Below are 12006 nucleotides of genomic sequence, written 5' to 3'. Positions count from 1 at the left end.
CATATTGTTCTACTTGAACCTCCCTTCGAAGTTATAATCTAGGTTATAAAAAAGAAAACACAGAGTAACACGATAATTTTTCTGAGAGCAAACAGAGGCTGAGAGTTTGTGTTGAGATGAGATGGAGCTATTGGAGGCCAAGGAAATCTCAGAAGGGTCCTCAAGGCACTTGGAATCATCTTGCCTGTAATACAGTGATTTTGGAAGGAGCTTGTCTTGGAAATATTACTGGCTTTTTCCCTAGAAATGTTTGAATTTGTCTCTGTCTTAGGGCTGTAATTTTTTAATCTCTGAATGTGGATTGATGGTGACTATGGTAGGATAATACGTCTATCTTGTCTACTTGCTTATCAGGGAAACATGTTCATCCTGTGAATCATTTGAACATCAAATTAAAAAGTTAATTCATGTCTTACATGAGTAAAGAAATGCATTGTTCCTGCATGCTGGACTGGGGCCCATTCCTCCCAAGTGGCTTCTGCCCTCATTGAGTGTGGTCCTGTCACCAAAACTCTGGTGGTTGCCCTGGCTCACTGCCCAGCTTGGACTCTGTCCCCATGGCAAGCCTGCCCTGTCCCCACCATGCTGGCCCTGCCATCACCTATCTCTGCTGAGCAGGGCTGGGTGGTAGAAGGCACTTGGCATCTTCCACCTTTGCCTCCCACAGACAAAAAAAGAAGGCAAAGAAGGAAGAAAATAAAAGCCAGGCAAGACATTCGTCATCCTGCAGCATCCGTGGCAACTGCTGAGACTTTCTGGTAAAAGTCCTTCCCAGTGTGTGCTGCAGGTAGCAGCCTGGAGCTCTTTGCCAAAGTGGGGTCAGGCTTTGCATCCTCGAGGTGAGGAGCCATGTGACTTCACTCACAAGAAGGCTGTGGCACAGCTGGGAGTAGGAGCCAAATCTTAAAGATGATAATAAGCTTTAATCACAACAATATTTTTTTCCTTATCAGAGTACTACAAAACCCTCCCTCGCATCTTTCATTAACCTTCCCTTTTCAACACCCTAAATTTTGGAAGACTGGGATATCCCTTGGGGCGACTGAATGGTGCAACGCCTCAGTTTCCCTCTCGCACTCTCCTGACATGAGAAAAATACTGAGCAAGGATTTTTCTCTATCACATGTCCTGCTGCTGGCACTGCAAACCAGACCATTCAGAAAGGCTTTGGTCCCTGCCTCATCATTCATGTGACTGCTGACTGAATACAAAATGTAAAAGGTTACCTGCTCCATGCAGATAACATCAACTGGTGCACATTTTTAACCGTCGCTGGAAACAGCAGCCAGTTTCATTGGACCAGTGCTGGAAAAGAGTCACCAACCCAGGTCTTGCAATATTTTCCTCAGCAGGTGCGTTGATGTGATGAACTGCAGAGTTTTGCTTAGGTGTCCTCCAGCTTGGTAAAAATATTCAGCTGTTTGACTGAGGGGAAAAGGGTTCTTAAAATTCTTTGGTTTATGCAGATGGTTGCTTAACTTTATATTAAAAGTTTTAGCTGTCTGCCTGCTTATTTGAACGTTCAGTTTGACATTTAAAATGAAATTATGTGTGTTTGCAAGGGAGGGAGACAGCAAAAAACTTTTAAGGCTAGTCATTGATTTGTATTTTACCTGTGTCTTTTTGGGGGTACTGAAATGACCAACTTTTGTCCAGATGATTTGAAAAGGAATGTAGACAGAGGTCTAGAAAGGCTATTTTCAAATAGCTACCAGAAAAAGGGTTTCGTTTCTGGAGCAGACAGGATGTTTTTACATTAGTTTTTTGTTCCTAATGGGAAAATTTTCTTATGGTCTCCAAATTCTGGTAACTTTTACCAGTTAAACAGTTTAACTTGGAAAATGTTTCAGTGACACCTGTCTGTCCCTTAGTCTCCATAAGGGGTTTGGGCATGAGTCCAGGAGGCTACAAAGCCAACAAAATTTTGGAAAGAGGATATAGGCAGGGTGAATGTGATGATTTTTTTCTGCAGGGATTTTGCTTTGGGAGAACACAGAAGTATATGGTGGTTTTTGCTTGGAATTTCTCATCCTTTCTTGCATGCTCATCTCTAATGGGTCAGTGCTGTACCAAGCAGAGTGAGAGGTGCCACGGATAAAGCTGCCAGGTGGCAGGATACCTGGGAACTGATTATACTGGGATATTTTGAACCAGGTTTTTGGGTGTCATTTCCTCGTTTTTCCCTCTGAGATGCTGTATTTGGTGAAATGTTACTGCTGTCTAGTTCCATGGGCTGTCAGCAGGGAGGGCACGGCAGGAACTGAGCAGAGCACTGAGCAGAGAGGGGACATGAATTGGACAGGACCAGGGCTGAGTCCCTCACAGCCTGGGGACTCTTTTGGAGGGCAATGCTGCCACTTAGGGTTGGATGGTCCTTCCGGTTAAAAGCTTCCATTTTTGTCGGCTTGTAAAAATTAGTGAAACCTCAGCTAGCAAGGCACAGACCTTCCCTTCTAATTGCCCTCTTCTTAAAAACAGGGAGGGGTGATGATTTGAGCCACAATATGCGCCAGTATGGAAACCTCCACAGCTGGAGTGACACACAGGAGTTATTTCTTTGGCAGAGGGAATGGATGTTGTGGCTGAATGTGCAGTCAGGGAAGGCAGATGTGCACTGAGGGTCCGTGGGACAGGGCAGGTCTCTGCAGCATCGCTGGGGGAGCAGGAGAGGGGCAAGCAGGCAGCTGGTGCAGGCAGGATGGTTTCTCCCCGCCTATGCCTTGTGAAACATAGCACTGGCAATAGTGTGATTGTGTACTCCTCATGTGGCATGTGGGGTGGGTCTGTGAATCAGTATTTCACCATGGCTTATCTGCCAGGCCCCTGTTTTGGTGTTGCAGAAGTTGGACAAGGGGGATGTAAATGAAACAGGAACTGGTGGGAAAAGAAAGGTTTAATAAGGCTTGCTTGGGTCAATGAAACAACTGACAAGACTAATACACACTGGCTGCTGCAGATCTGGAGGCTTTCTGCCTCTTCAGGAGCCGCACTGCTGCTGGGCTGCTGCCGAACTCTTGTTTTCCCACAGGGCTGAGAACAGCTCTGTGCTTTCCAGACCATGGTACAATAAAGTCAGCATTGTGTCTTCAAGCCTCGGGTCCCACATATGGCAGCCACATGACACAAAGCTTTAACCCACAAGAAACTCACTCCTCCAGCTCAAGCATTGTTTAACAGGTTTCTGGAGGTTAAAACTTGGCATCTTGCTGTGTATTCTCATTTATGCTTTAGATGCTATTTGCCTGCATGGAACAGCTTGTTGCCCAGCCTCTTGTGGCCAGTGTTTTTTGGAAGAGAGAAGGATATATTTGATAGATGCATTGTTTGAAATTTATCTTGGTGATGCGACTCATTGCAGGAAAGATCCAGTGTCCCTCAGCCCTGGCATTTCCACTCACAGTGATTGACTGGCTCTTCCCACGTGTTTTGAAGAGCATTAATGCTAATTAATTATCTGTAAACCTTATCACCAGCTCACCTACTAGGAAACAATACCCACTTGAAGACAGTAATCCCTAGGATTGATATTATGTCAGGGATTGGCTGCCTCCCAAGAATTATCTCCCAATCTGTGGAAAAAATGTGCTGAGGCCAGTGGGTGCAGCAGTGGAGGCGGCTCCATTAGGGGTGACAGAGGCAGTGAGTGGGCCTCTTTCTTTTGTAAGAGCTGAATGGTGGAGGTTATTGCTCACATCCCTACCCATAGCAAGGTCAGGGCAGGCCCAGGATCCAAGCCTGGGAGGCCATCAGTGGGTACTGGACACAAACCTCATGGATTGTGCACCCTGTGTGGGTGTCAGTCAGCTGTGGCTGATTGACTGATGTTCCTGCGAGCATCCTGCTGCAACGGGGACAGGATAGCCAGGGCATGAACAACTTCTGGTAGGAGCAGGCATATGGAATGGGAACTTCACTGGTGGCTTTGGCCCCCCAAGCAGCATTTGGGGTAATTGCACCCCACAGCCTAGCAGTGGTCAAAATTTGGAGCGTGCAGCAGGGGTTGAAGATGAAGTTGGGGCAGTGAGGGCTGATGAAGAGGAAATGCTTAGAGGGAAAACAAAGCAGTAGAATTTCAAAGGCAGGAGCCTTCCTCAGTATTTGCATATTCTCACTGACTTGATGTGGGAACAGGCATTTGTTGTGCAGTGGCCTCTGTGGTAGAGTCGTTGCTGTGGGTGTGTAAATGTCTTCTTATGGAGGCAGTCAGTGCACCGGTGTTAATAGGGCAGAGCCTTGTTTCTCCACAAAAAGATTTCTGATTCATTGGTGCTGCTGCCTTCTGATCCCTCCTTGTGGTCTGGGGGACCCTTGGGATCATGGATCCCCAGACAGCAGCTTGGTTACAGCTCAGGGCCATAGCCCCAGCACTCTTGTGCCTGGAGGCAGGTGCCTCATCAGCAGCTGTGGTTTAGGAAAGTTTTGGTAAGGAGCTTTGGCACCTCAAGCTCAGTTTCAGCCATGAGGCCATGGAAATGTCATAAGAACCTCCTAAATTACTTTGTCATGTGGAATCTGGAGTGCTTTGCTATTTACAATCTCTGCTTTTAAACAATGTACGTGTGAAAAAATCCATATGAGAGCTTTTAATTATTAACTTCCCCTCAGACCATGTCTTCCTCCATCAAAATCGAGTCTGTTGTGAAGGAGAAGAACCGGATGGGAGAGTGCCCAGTCTGGGAAGAAAGGGAGAATGCACTTGTCTATGTAGACATCAACTCACAGAAAGTTTGCCGCTGGAGCCCAGTCACCAATGAGGTGCAGAGTGTGTCTGTGGGTAAGAGTCTGTGCTCACTGCTTCATCCTGGGAGTCTTCTCTGTCTGCCCCATCCACCCCTCCTGTTAGGAGTCCTGCAGGCTGGTGGTCTCTTACTTTTCCATGGGATCACACACCCTATCTTCCCACGATGTGTTGCTGAGCACACATTGGGTGGCCTAAGCCAGCTGAGCAGAGAGAACCATCACATGTTGCCCCTGATAAGCCTAAACTGGAATTCATGTTTCATTTGGGACCTGCAGAGGAAAAGGTACAGTCCTAATGGCTGTGCCATCCTAGAAGGTGGAAAAATCCATAGAATATTGAGCCAGTGAGACGTCCTAACAATCCCAGGGGAGAAGGATCTTAGCATCAGCTCAGCCTTTCCCAGCCAGGGATGTCCCAGTGCAGCCCAGAAGCCCTCGGTGAGGGCTGAGTGATGGCCCCAGAGCTGCCATCACTACCCACCCAGAGCTACCCTTCACCTTCTGCTCTCTCACCCACAGACGCCCGTGTCGGCTCAGTGGCTCTGCGGCAGTGTGGGGGCTATGTCATCGCCCTGGGGACAAGGTTTGCCTTCCTGGACTGGGACACACAGGCAGTCACCACCATCCTCGAGCTCGAGCAGGATAAACCCAACAACAGGTTCAATGATGGGAAAGTGGATCCAAAGGGGAGGTTTTTTGCTGGTAAGTTCCTGGCAGAAATTTACCCTGGAGCAAAGGGAAACTAATTACAGTGTGCTTTATGTAAGGCATTTTATTCCCCGTCTTGTGAATGCTCTGCTTGGTTACTGCCCAGTGGAGGAGGAGAGGGGACTCCACATCTTCTGACCTAGATGAGGACAGATGCTGTTGACAAGGGCCATCTGACAGGAAGGCTCTCCTACTTGATGGATGGTGTTTTTAAAACAACTGCTTTCATGGAAAAGCCAGTGAAGGGCTCAAGTAGGTGGGATTTTTTTCTGGAGATGTAGAGGAGGATGCAGCTCCTAGAGCAGAACATGAGCTGTAGCTTGCACCCTTTATATGCAACTTCTCTTGGTTAGCCTGTGAAAAACAAGGATGTGGGGGGAAATCCTCAGCCTCCTGAAGGCAAGAAGGAGATTTAGGTTGCTTATTATGTAAAAGGTCTTCACCCACAGGGTGGTCAGGCACTGGAACAGGCTCCCCGGGGAAGAGGTCATGGCACCAAGCCTGAGAGAGTTCAAGAATTATTTAAAAAATGCTGTCAGGCAAATAGTGTGCACCTGTTTTTTAAGGTCACAGCCCATTTAAATCATGAAAGTAGCCTACAAAGAGCAACAACAAAACCAGCATATGATGCCTGCCTGCATCTTGACTTTAGCTGTGAGCAAAACCTTAATCCCCTGTCATGTCCTGGTGGTCCTTTGGGTCTTTGATGTCTATGATTTAAACCTCACTGCACTGCAGAAACATCCTTTCACTGACCAAGATCAGCTCTGTGGGAGGCAGCTGCCCCTGATCTGCTCCTTTTGTTCTTTCTCATCAATCTGACAGGACCTATTAGCCCCTTTCACCATAGGATTGTAGAATTGTAGAATCATAGAATGGTTTGGGTTGGAAGGGACCCTTAAGACGACCTAATTCCAACCTCCCTGCTGTGGGCAGAGACACCTTCCACTAGACCAGGTCACTTAAAGCTCCATCCAGCCTGGCCTTGAACACTTCCAAGCATGGGGGATCCACAACTTCTCTTGGCAACCTGTTCCTGTGCCACACCACCCTCACAGCAAAGAATTTCTTCCTAAAAATCTTTTCTTTTTAGGAAGAAAAGAGAAAAAAATTACAATCTTGTGATTTTCCCTAGGACCTCTTGGTAACACTTGGAGGAGGTTTTTTATCAAACATGAAGAACAAGCTTCTACTTTCTAACCAGTGCTCCCACTTCCATTTCAGGTACAATGGCTGAAGAGACAGCACCAGGGGTCCGAGCGAGGCGACAAGGAGCTCTCTACACCCTCTTTCCTGACCATTCAGTAATAAAACAGTTAGACCAGTTGGATATCTCCAATGGTCTGGATTGGTCCCTGGACCACAGGACCTTCTTTCACATCGACAGCCTGTCATATGCTGTCCATGCCTTCAGCTATGATGTGCACACTGGAAAGATTGGTAACACATGCTTTGAATTTGGTGCCACTGCTGTCTGCAGCAAGACCTTTATTTGACAGATTTCATATCATCTTGTTACAATTAGTCAGCTGGCTGCCTGTGATATTTCTCAGATTTAGTTACTCATCAGGTGTATTTGGTGAACAAACTTTGACAGTCTTTCAGCTTACTTTCATCGGGAGACGGTTCAGACCTGTTCAAGGAGTTGCAGGGGAGACTTTATATTGCAGAAGAGAAAGAGCTTTTAGTATGGTATTTATTCTTGAGTGCCATCTACTGGAATTACTTTGATTGTACTAGACCCATAAATACATGTGGAGAACATGCATATATGTATTTCACAGAAGGGTATTCATATGATCAAGCGGTCATTGAGATGGAGGTTTCCCAACCAAATTTCTGAAATTAAGATGTTTTCAAATTTAACTTAAAATCATTTTATGGATAAACATTTTCTGCAAGGGAGAAAGTTTAAGTCTAAGCAAAATGGATCTAACCTAATTTCAAAACTCATCGAAATATTTTCATGATGTATCAGCCTGATATACTCCACAGGGATTTAAATGGTTGAACTGCCTTTGTACTTTAAAGAGTGCAGATTTTGGGTTATCGCAGACGAAAATTGCACAAAGTAATTACATTCACTCAGATTTCATCTTGTTGAGAACATCTCTTTCTACAGATTTTAGGATGTAAGATTTCAAAAGAAGATATAATGCAACTTTTCCCCCTACACATATAAAAAAGTAATATGTTTGAGCTTCCTAGGCTTGGCTTTATGCTCACAGCTGTCTATTCTTGGGTAGTGTAATGACCAGAAGGTGCTGAGTGGGTCAGAGCAGGTGGTCCATGCCCCATGGGCCCTGCTCTGTGGACCAGACATGCTCACCAACACATCTGTGCTGCATCCTAGACCATGAGTAGTTTGGTCCAGGCTTAATCAAAACTGGTTGCTTGGTTGGGCATTAAAAAGTAGAGGTTTTGATCTTTAGCTAGGAGAGATTGCTTTTGATCTTTAGCTAGGAGAGATTGCTTATCACCAATATGTAAACCCAGGTAATTATTTATGTGACACATCCAGGCTGCCATGACCAATGAAAGTCCCGGAAAAGTTATTGCACTTGCAGCAGTTGTGTTAACAGGAGGTTAACAGGCAGGCAGTACATGGGTTAACAAGAGAGATGGGGGCATTTTGTTCTCTTCTCTTGCTAAAATAACAGGAACACTAATTCAGTGCAATCCCAGACTGAAGTGGCTGTGCTGGGGATTTGTTTCTGCCAGGCTGAATTAGGCTTTTAACACATCTGCAGAATGCAGGTGTGATGCACATTTTGCAGCATGTCTTTCTCACAGAAAATGAATATAGCTGTTTGCAAGAGCATGGAAGATATTAGACTGGGATCTGATACAGAATGGGTAGCAGCCCACATGACATCAGCTTTGTAACTCTTCCTGCAGCCTGCCCCAAGCTTTTGTACCACCTGGAAAAGGAGGAGCAAATGCCTGATGGGATGTGCATAGACACAGAAGGGAAGCTCTGGGTGGCCTGTATTGATGGTGGCAGAGTCATCCGCATAGACCCAGAGACAGGTAAGGCCTCCACCAGTTTGTGCCTACAAATGTGAGAGGAATGGCAGCAGGAGGAATGGTCTGAAGGTGAGACAAGGCAAAATCTATTGCTCATTTCTGCCCCATGGGTTGCCAATAGTTTTGCTGGCTGAGGCTCTGATCATGGGAAGAGCGCAGCTCCCTGTGCTGTCTCCCAGTGCCAGGTATCCCTGCTCCTGTTTCTGGCTGATGAACTGCACGCTCTTCTTAATAATACCACTATCCAAAAAACCCCACAAAATACTGCATATATAATTCTTCAGTGTTCAAATGTTTAACTGGAAAATACTTTAAGAAACAGCATCCATCCCAGGCCAGGTTTCTCTGCTCTTCCTGACCTCACACACAGTGCTGCTTCATTCTGAGAAAACGAAATGAAGCCTTGCAGATGTGGGGGAGAGCCTGAAAAGTAATTAGAGGTGAGGCAGATGAAATAATTTTATTTTCCCGCAAACTGTCCTTTAGGATATGGTCTCTGTCTGAAGAGGAGGTGCCTTCTCAGTAAATGTCACATCTGTGCCATGTGCACTAATAGTACATTCAAAATTACATGCTTCCTAAAAAATGAACATTAGAAAACAATTGCACATTTTTCCCAGGAAAAAGAATCCAAACTGTGAGGCTGCCTACTCCAAGGATCACCTCTTGCTGCTTTGGTGGAAAAGACTACTCAGAAATGTACGTGACTTCTGCATACGATGGGCTGGACGAGGCCACCTTAGCCAAGGAACCTCATGCGGGAGAGATTTTCAAGGTGAGCAGATTTTATTTTTTCTTTCTCTACATTAAACCTGTCAAGCCTCATGTTCTGAGAGTGAGGTGGCCCTGGCTGCCCTTGCTCATCCCACTCACCTCATGAGCTGCTCCAGGTGCACTGCTTGTCCCCCAGCCAGGCCCAGCTGCTTTTGCAGAGCTGCTCACACATTTGGAAGGAAGATTTGGAGAAATTACAAATAATAGTGTGATATCTGGGCTGGCCAAAGTTGTCTGGTCAGGATCAGAAGGCAGTGAGTGGGTATGGATCTGCCGTATGGATAACATATTCTGTAACACACTGCAAGGAATTGCTTGTATCTCTTGCTATATTTTAATCACTTCAGGAAATTTCATTCTCTTACTTCTCAGTTTTTCATTGTGCCAGGAAATCTAAATGCTTACAGAATATATTTCTCCTTTAAAAATTAAATGTTTAAATTTACTGGGGCAAAATTTTGCATCTCAATTCAAAAATTTTTTGGATTTTTTGTCTGTTAAAAATGATTGCTACTTTTAAAAAATATTTTTGTCCGGGGGTCTCGAATCTGAAACTTGTTTCTCTTTTCATTTTTTTGCTCCCTTAGCAAAAAGCACATCAGGAGAATAAAGTGCAGTTCTTACTCAGCAATTGCCATCAGCCCTACCCAAACTCTTTTATCAGTTTGGCTACAGGATACACATTTTACAGGAGGGATGGAGATCTATTCTGGGATCTGGGACACTCCTGTTGAAAGCAGTGCTTAGAGCAGATTTCTCATGGTGGGACCTGATATATTCAAGCAGCACAGTTTAGAAGCCCACAGGATGATTAAATAAGCATCTGTTTTGGTTTTGTTCTTGAATTCTCCAGTTCCTCAATGGAATTGGTACTTTCCAAACTCACATTTGTCTTGCATGCGCAAAACATGTTAAAAATTACTATTAATTGTTTTGAAGATAAGGACTACATGTAAGGACGACAGATAACATTTAAATTAACAAAATTGTTGAGTAGTGCTTGATAATCTTAGTGATCTTAGAGTTTGAAAGAACTCCAAGTAATAACTCTTTTGGGCTCCTCTTGAAGCAGGGAACCCTCCACATAGTAGTCTCTTGCTATGATATTTGCTTCACAATATTTGAATTTTTTCATTATACTCTGTTGGAGATTTATCTGTTTCCTTTCTTTTCTCTTTTAATTTTTAATTCTTTAAAACAGATAACAGGCCTGGGTGTGAAAGGGATCCCACAGAATTTCTATGCTGCTTGAACTTTGACTCTAAACAGCAAAGAAGAAATGCTTCCATCTTGTAGTAACTCTGACTGGAAGAAGTCGAATGAACTACAGAATTTATTTGTGTGAAGATTTCTGAGCCCACATTCATGAGTGTGCTTGTTTGGAGTTGAAGATACTTCTTCTTCTGTGGGCCTGTGGCTTGATGCAATAGGTTAGAGAGATAAAGTTAATCTGTGTTACACCTTGATAGCTTTGGCTTTCCATAAACCTCTAAATGCTCAAGTGTAGTTTTGCTGAACTTTATGATGACCAGCTCTGGATTTTCAAGTCTGTGCAGTACCCAAAGCAGAATCTGACTCCTCATGTTACAGTGATGCACCAGCAACAATATGACAGATTTTAATAAACATTTTAAGAATAGTGTCTTGAACTGGACTGTTCCTCTGCTGCAGGATTCTGCTAAAGTGTTTTTGTTTTGTTTTTTTTTTGGATGATCAGACCTATTTGTAGTACCCATGTTCCATTTTTACATCCTCATTAGCCTTTTTCCAGGCTGTTGTGTCTTCAGGGCACTACTTAGGCTGCTGAAAATAAACTACGCAACTATATTTAAAGAAAGGCCTACAGATGTTTTTTTTCTCTGCATTCAGATGTGACCATGAAAACACTGACTGACCACACACAGTCAGTGCACACACAGACTGTGAACCACCAGGACAGGCATCAGGACAGCCTGGGATACCACACATGGATGCTCAGTGGAGCTGTCCTTTCAGGGGTGATATTGATACCCACACACACAATCTTCCCTTTGCTTCACATGTCTTAATGTGTGCATCATCTCGTTCCCTTTCTTCTAGTGCTCATCCACTCCTGTTTCAAGTATTTTCTGCCTTTTTCCTTTTATAGCCTCCCCTCCCTTCTCCTCCAGAAAGCACAAATCAAGGTGTATTTTTAGAGGCTGTTTAAATAATGACCCAGCACTACCCTGGACTCACTGAACCACTGTGATCCTTTCAGGATTTCAGAATGCTCCAGACCTGTAGTGAAATCCAGCCTTTGCATTGAGTTAGCTATCTTTTTACAGCACATAATACATTTTCAGATCTTTGATGCTGACTCTTCATAAAGTGCAAAGAAGGCAATAATGCCCATCATTTACCAGACCAGATGTTTCAGTGTCTTCCTCTGAGGTATTTGACCTTTTCACCCCTACTATTCAAAGCTGTCAGACACTATGAGTAGGGAGAAAGTACTCAATGCCTCATGAGGATAATCATCCCCAAAACCCCTCACATGGAGGAGCAAAGGAACTATGATGAACCGTGCAGAAATGTTGAACATGATTTCCATGGGGCTACATGCAGATTGCCTTTAGAATTAGCAGTTTTCTCCAAACCCAGCATCCCTCTCCTAGCTTGGGGTCCCTCATAACAGCTTTGCAAGAACCAAGCTGGGTTGATTTTTTCCTTTAAAAATGCCCATATTGCCCAACTCTCTAAGGTGGCAGCCTTCTGGCCTGCTGACAAGTAGGAGGT

The 12006-nt window shown here is 44.6% G+C and overlaps 1 protein-coding gene across 2 annotated transcripts; it reads left to right on the top strand.

Moving 5' to 3' along the window:
- The first annotated feature begins 1181 nt into the window (after positions 1 to 1181).
- LOC106863006 (regucalcin-like) lies at positions 1182 to 10888 on the top strand. Of its 2 annotated transcripts, XM_088159933.1 has the most exons (7): positions 1182 to 1352; positions 4606 to 4774; positions 5260 to 5442; positions 6673 to 6888; positions 8347 to 8478; positions 9096 to 9250; positions 10451 to 10888. In XM_088159933.1, exons 2-7 carry the CDS (start codon positions 4609 to 4611, stop codon positions 10499 to 10501), a joined length of 903 nt encoding a protein of 300 aa, XP_088016059.1. In that variant the 5' UTR covers positions 1182 to 1352; positions 4606 to 4608; the 3' UTR covers positions 10502 to 10888. The 2 variants fall into 2 exon arrangements, with proteins under 2 accessions (XP_088016059.1, XP_014747783.1); XM_014892297.2 differs by lacking the exon at positions 1182 to 1352 and having other exon boundaries at positions 4465 to 4774.
- The last annotated feature ends 1118 nt before the right edge of the window (positions 10889 to 12006 follow it).

Source organism: Sturnus vulgaris, chromosome 2 (genome assembly GCF_052056855.1).
Source record: "Sturnus vulgaris isolate bStuVul1 chromosome 2, bStuVul1.hap1, whole genome shotgun sequence".
NCBI classification, from domain to species: domain Eukaryota; kingdom Metazoa; phylum Chordata; class Aves; order Passeriformes; family Sturnidae; genus Sturnus; species Sturnus vulgaris.
The sequence above is the reverse complement of the archived record's forward strand: the minus strand, read 5'-3'. Positions and strand labels throughout refer to the sequence as shown.

Bases quoted from the DNA above. Each gene is read 5' to 3' on its own strand.
- LOC106863006 (XM_088159933.1), top strand. From the start codon at position 4,609: ATGTCTTCCTCCATCAAAATCGAGTCTGTTGTGAAGGAGAAGAACCGG. The intron at 4,775-5,259 runs GTAAGAGTCTGT...TCTCACCCACAG, and splicing joins GGTGCAGAGTGTGTCTGTGG to ACGCCCGTGTCGGCTCAGTG. The intron at 8,479-9,095 runs GTAAGGCCTCCA...CATTTTTCCCAG, and splicing joins CCGCATAGACCCAGAGACAG to GAAAAAGAATCCAAACTGTG.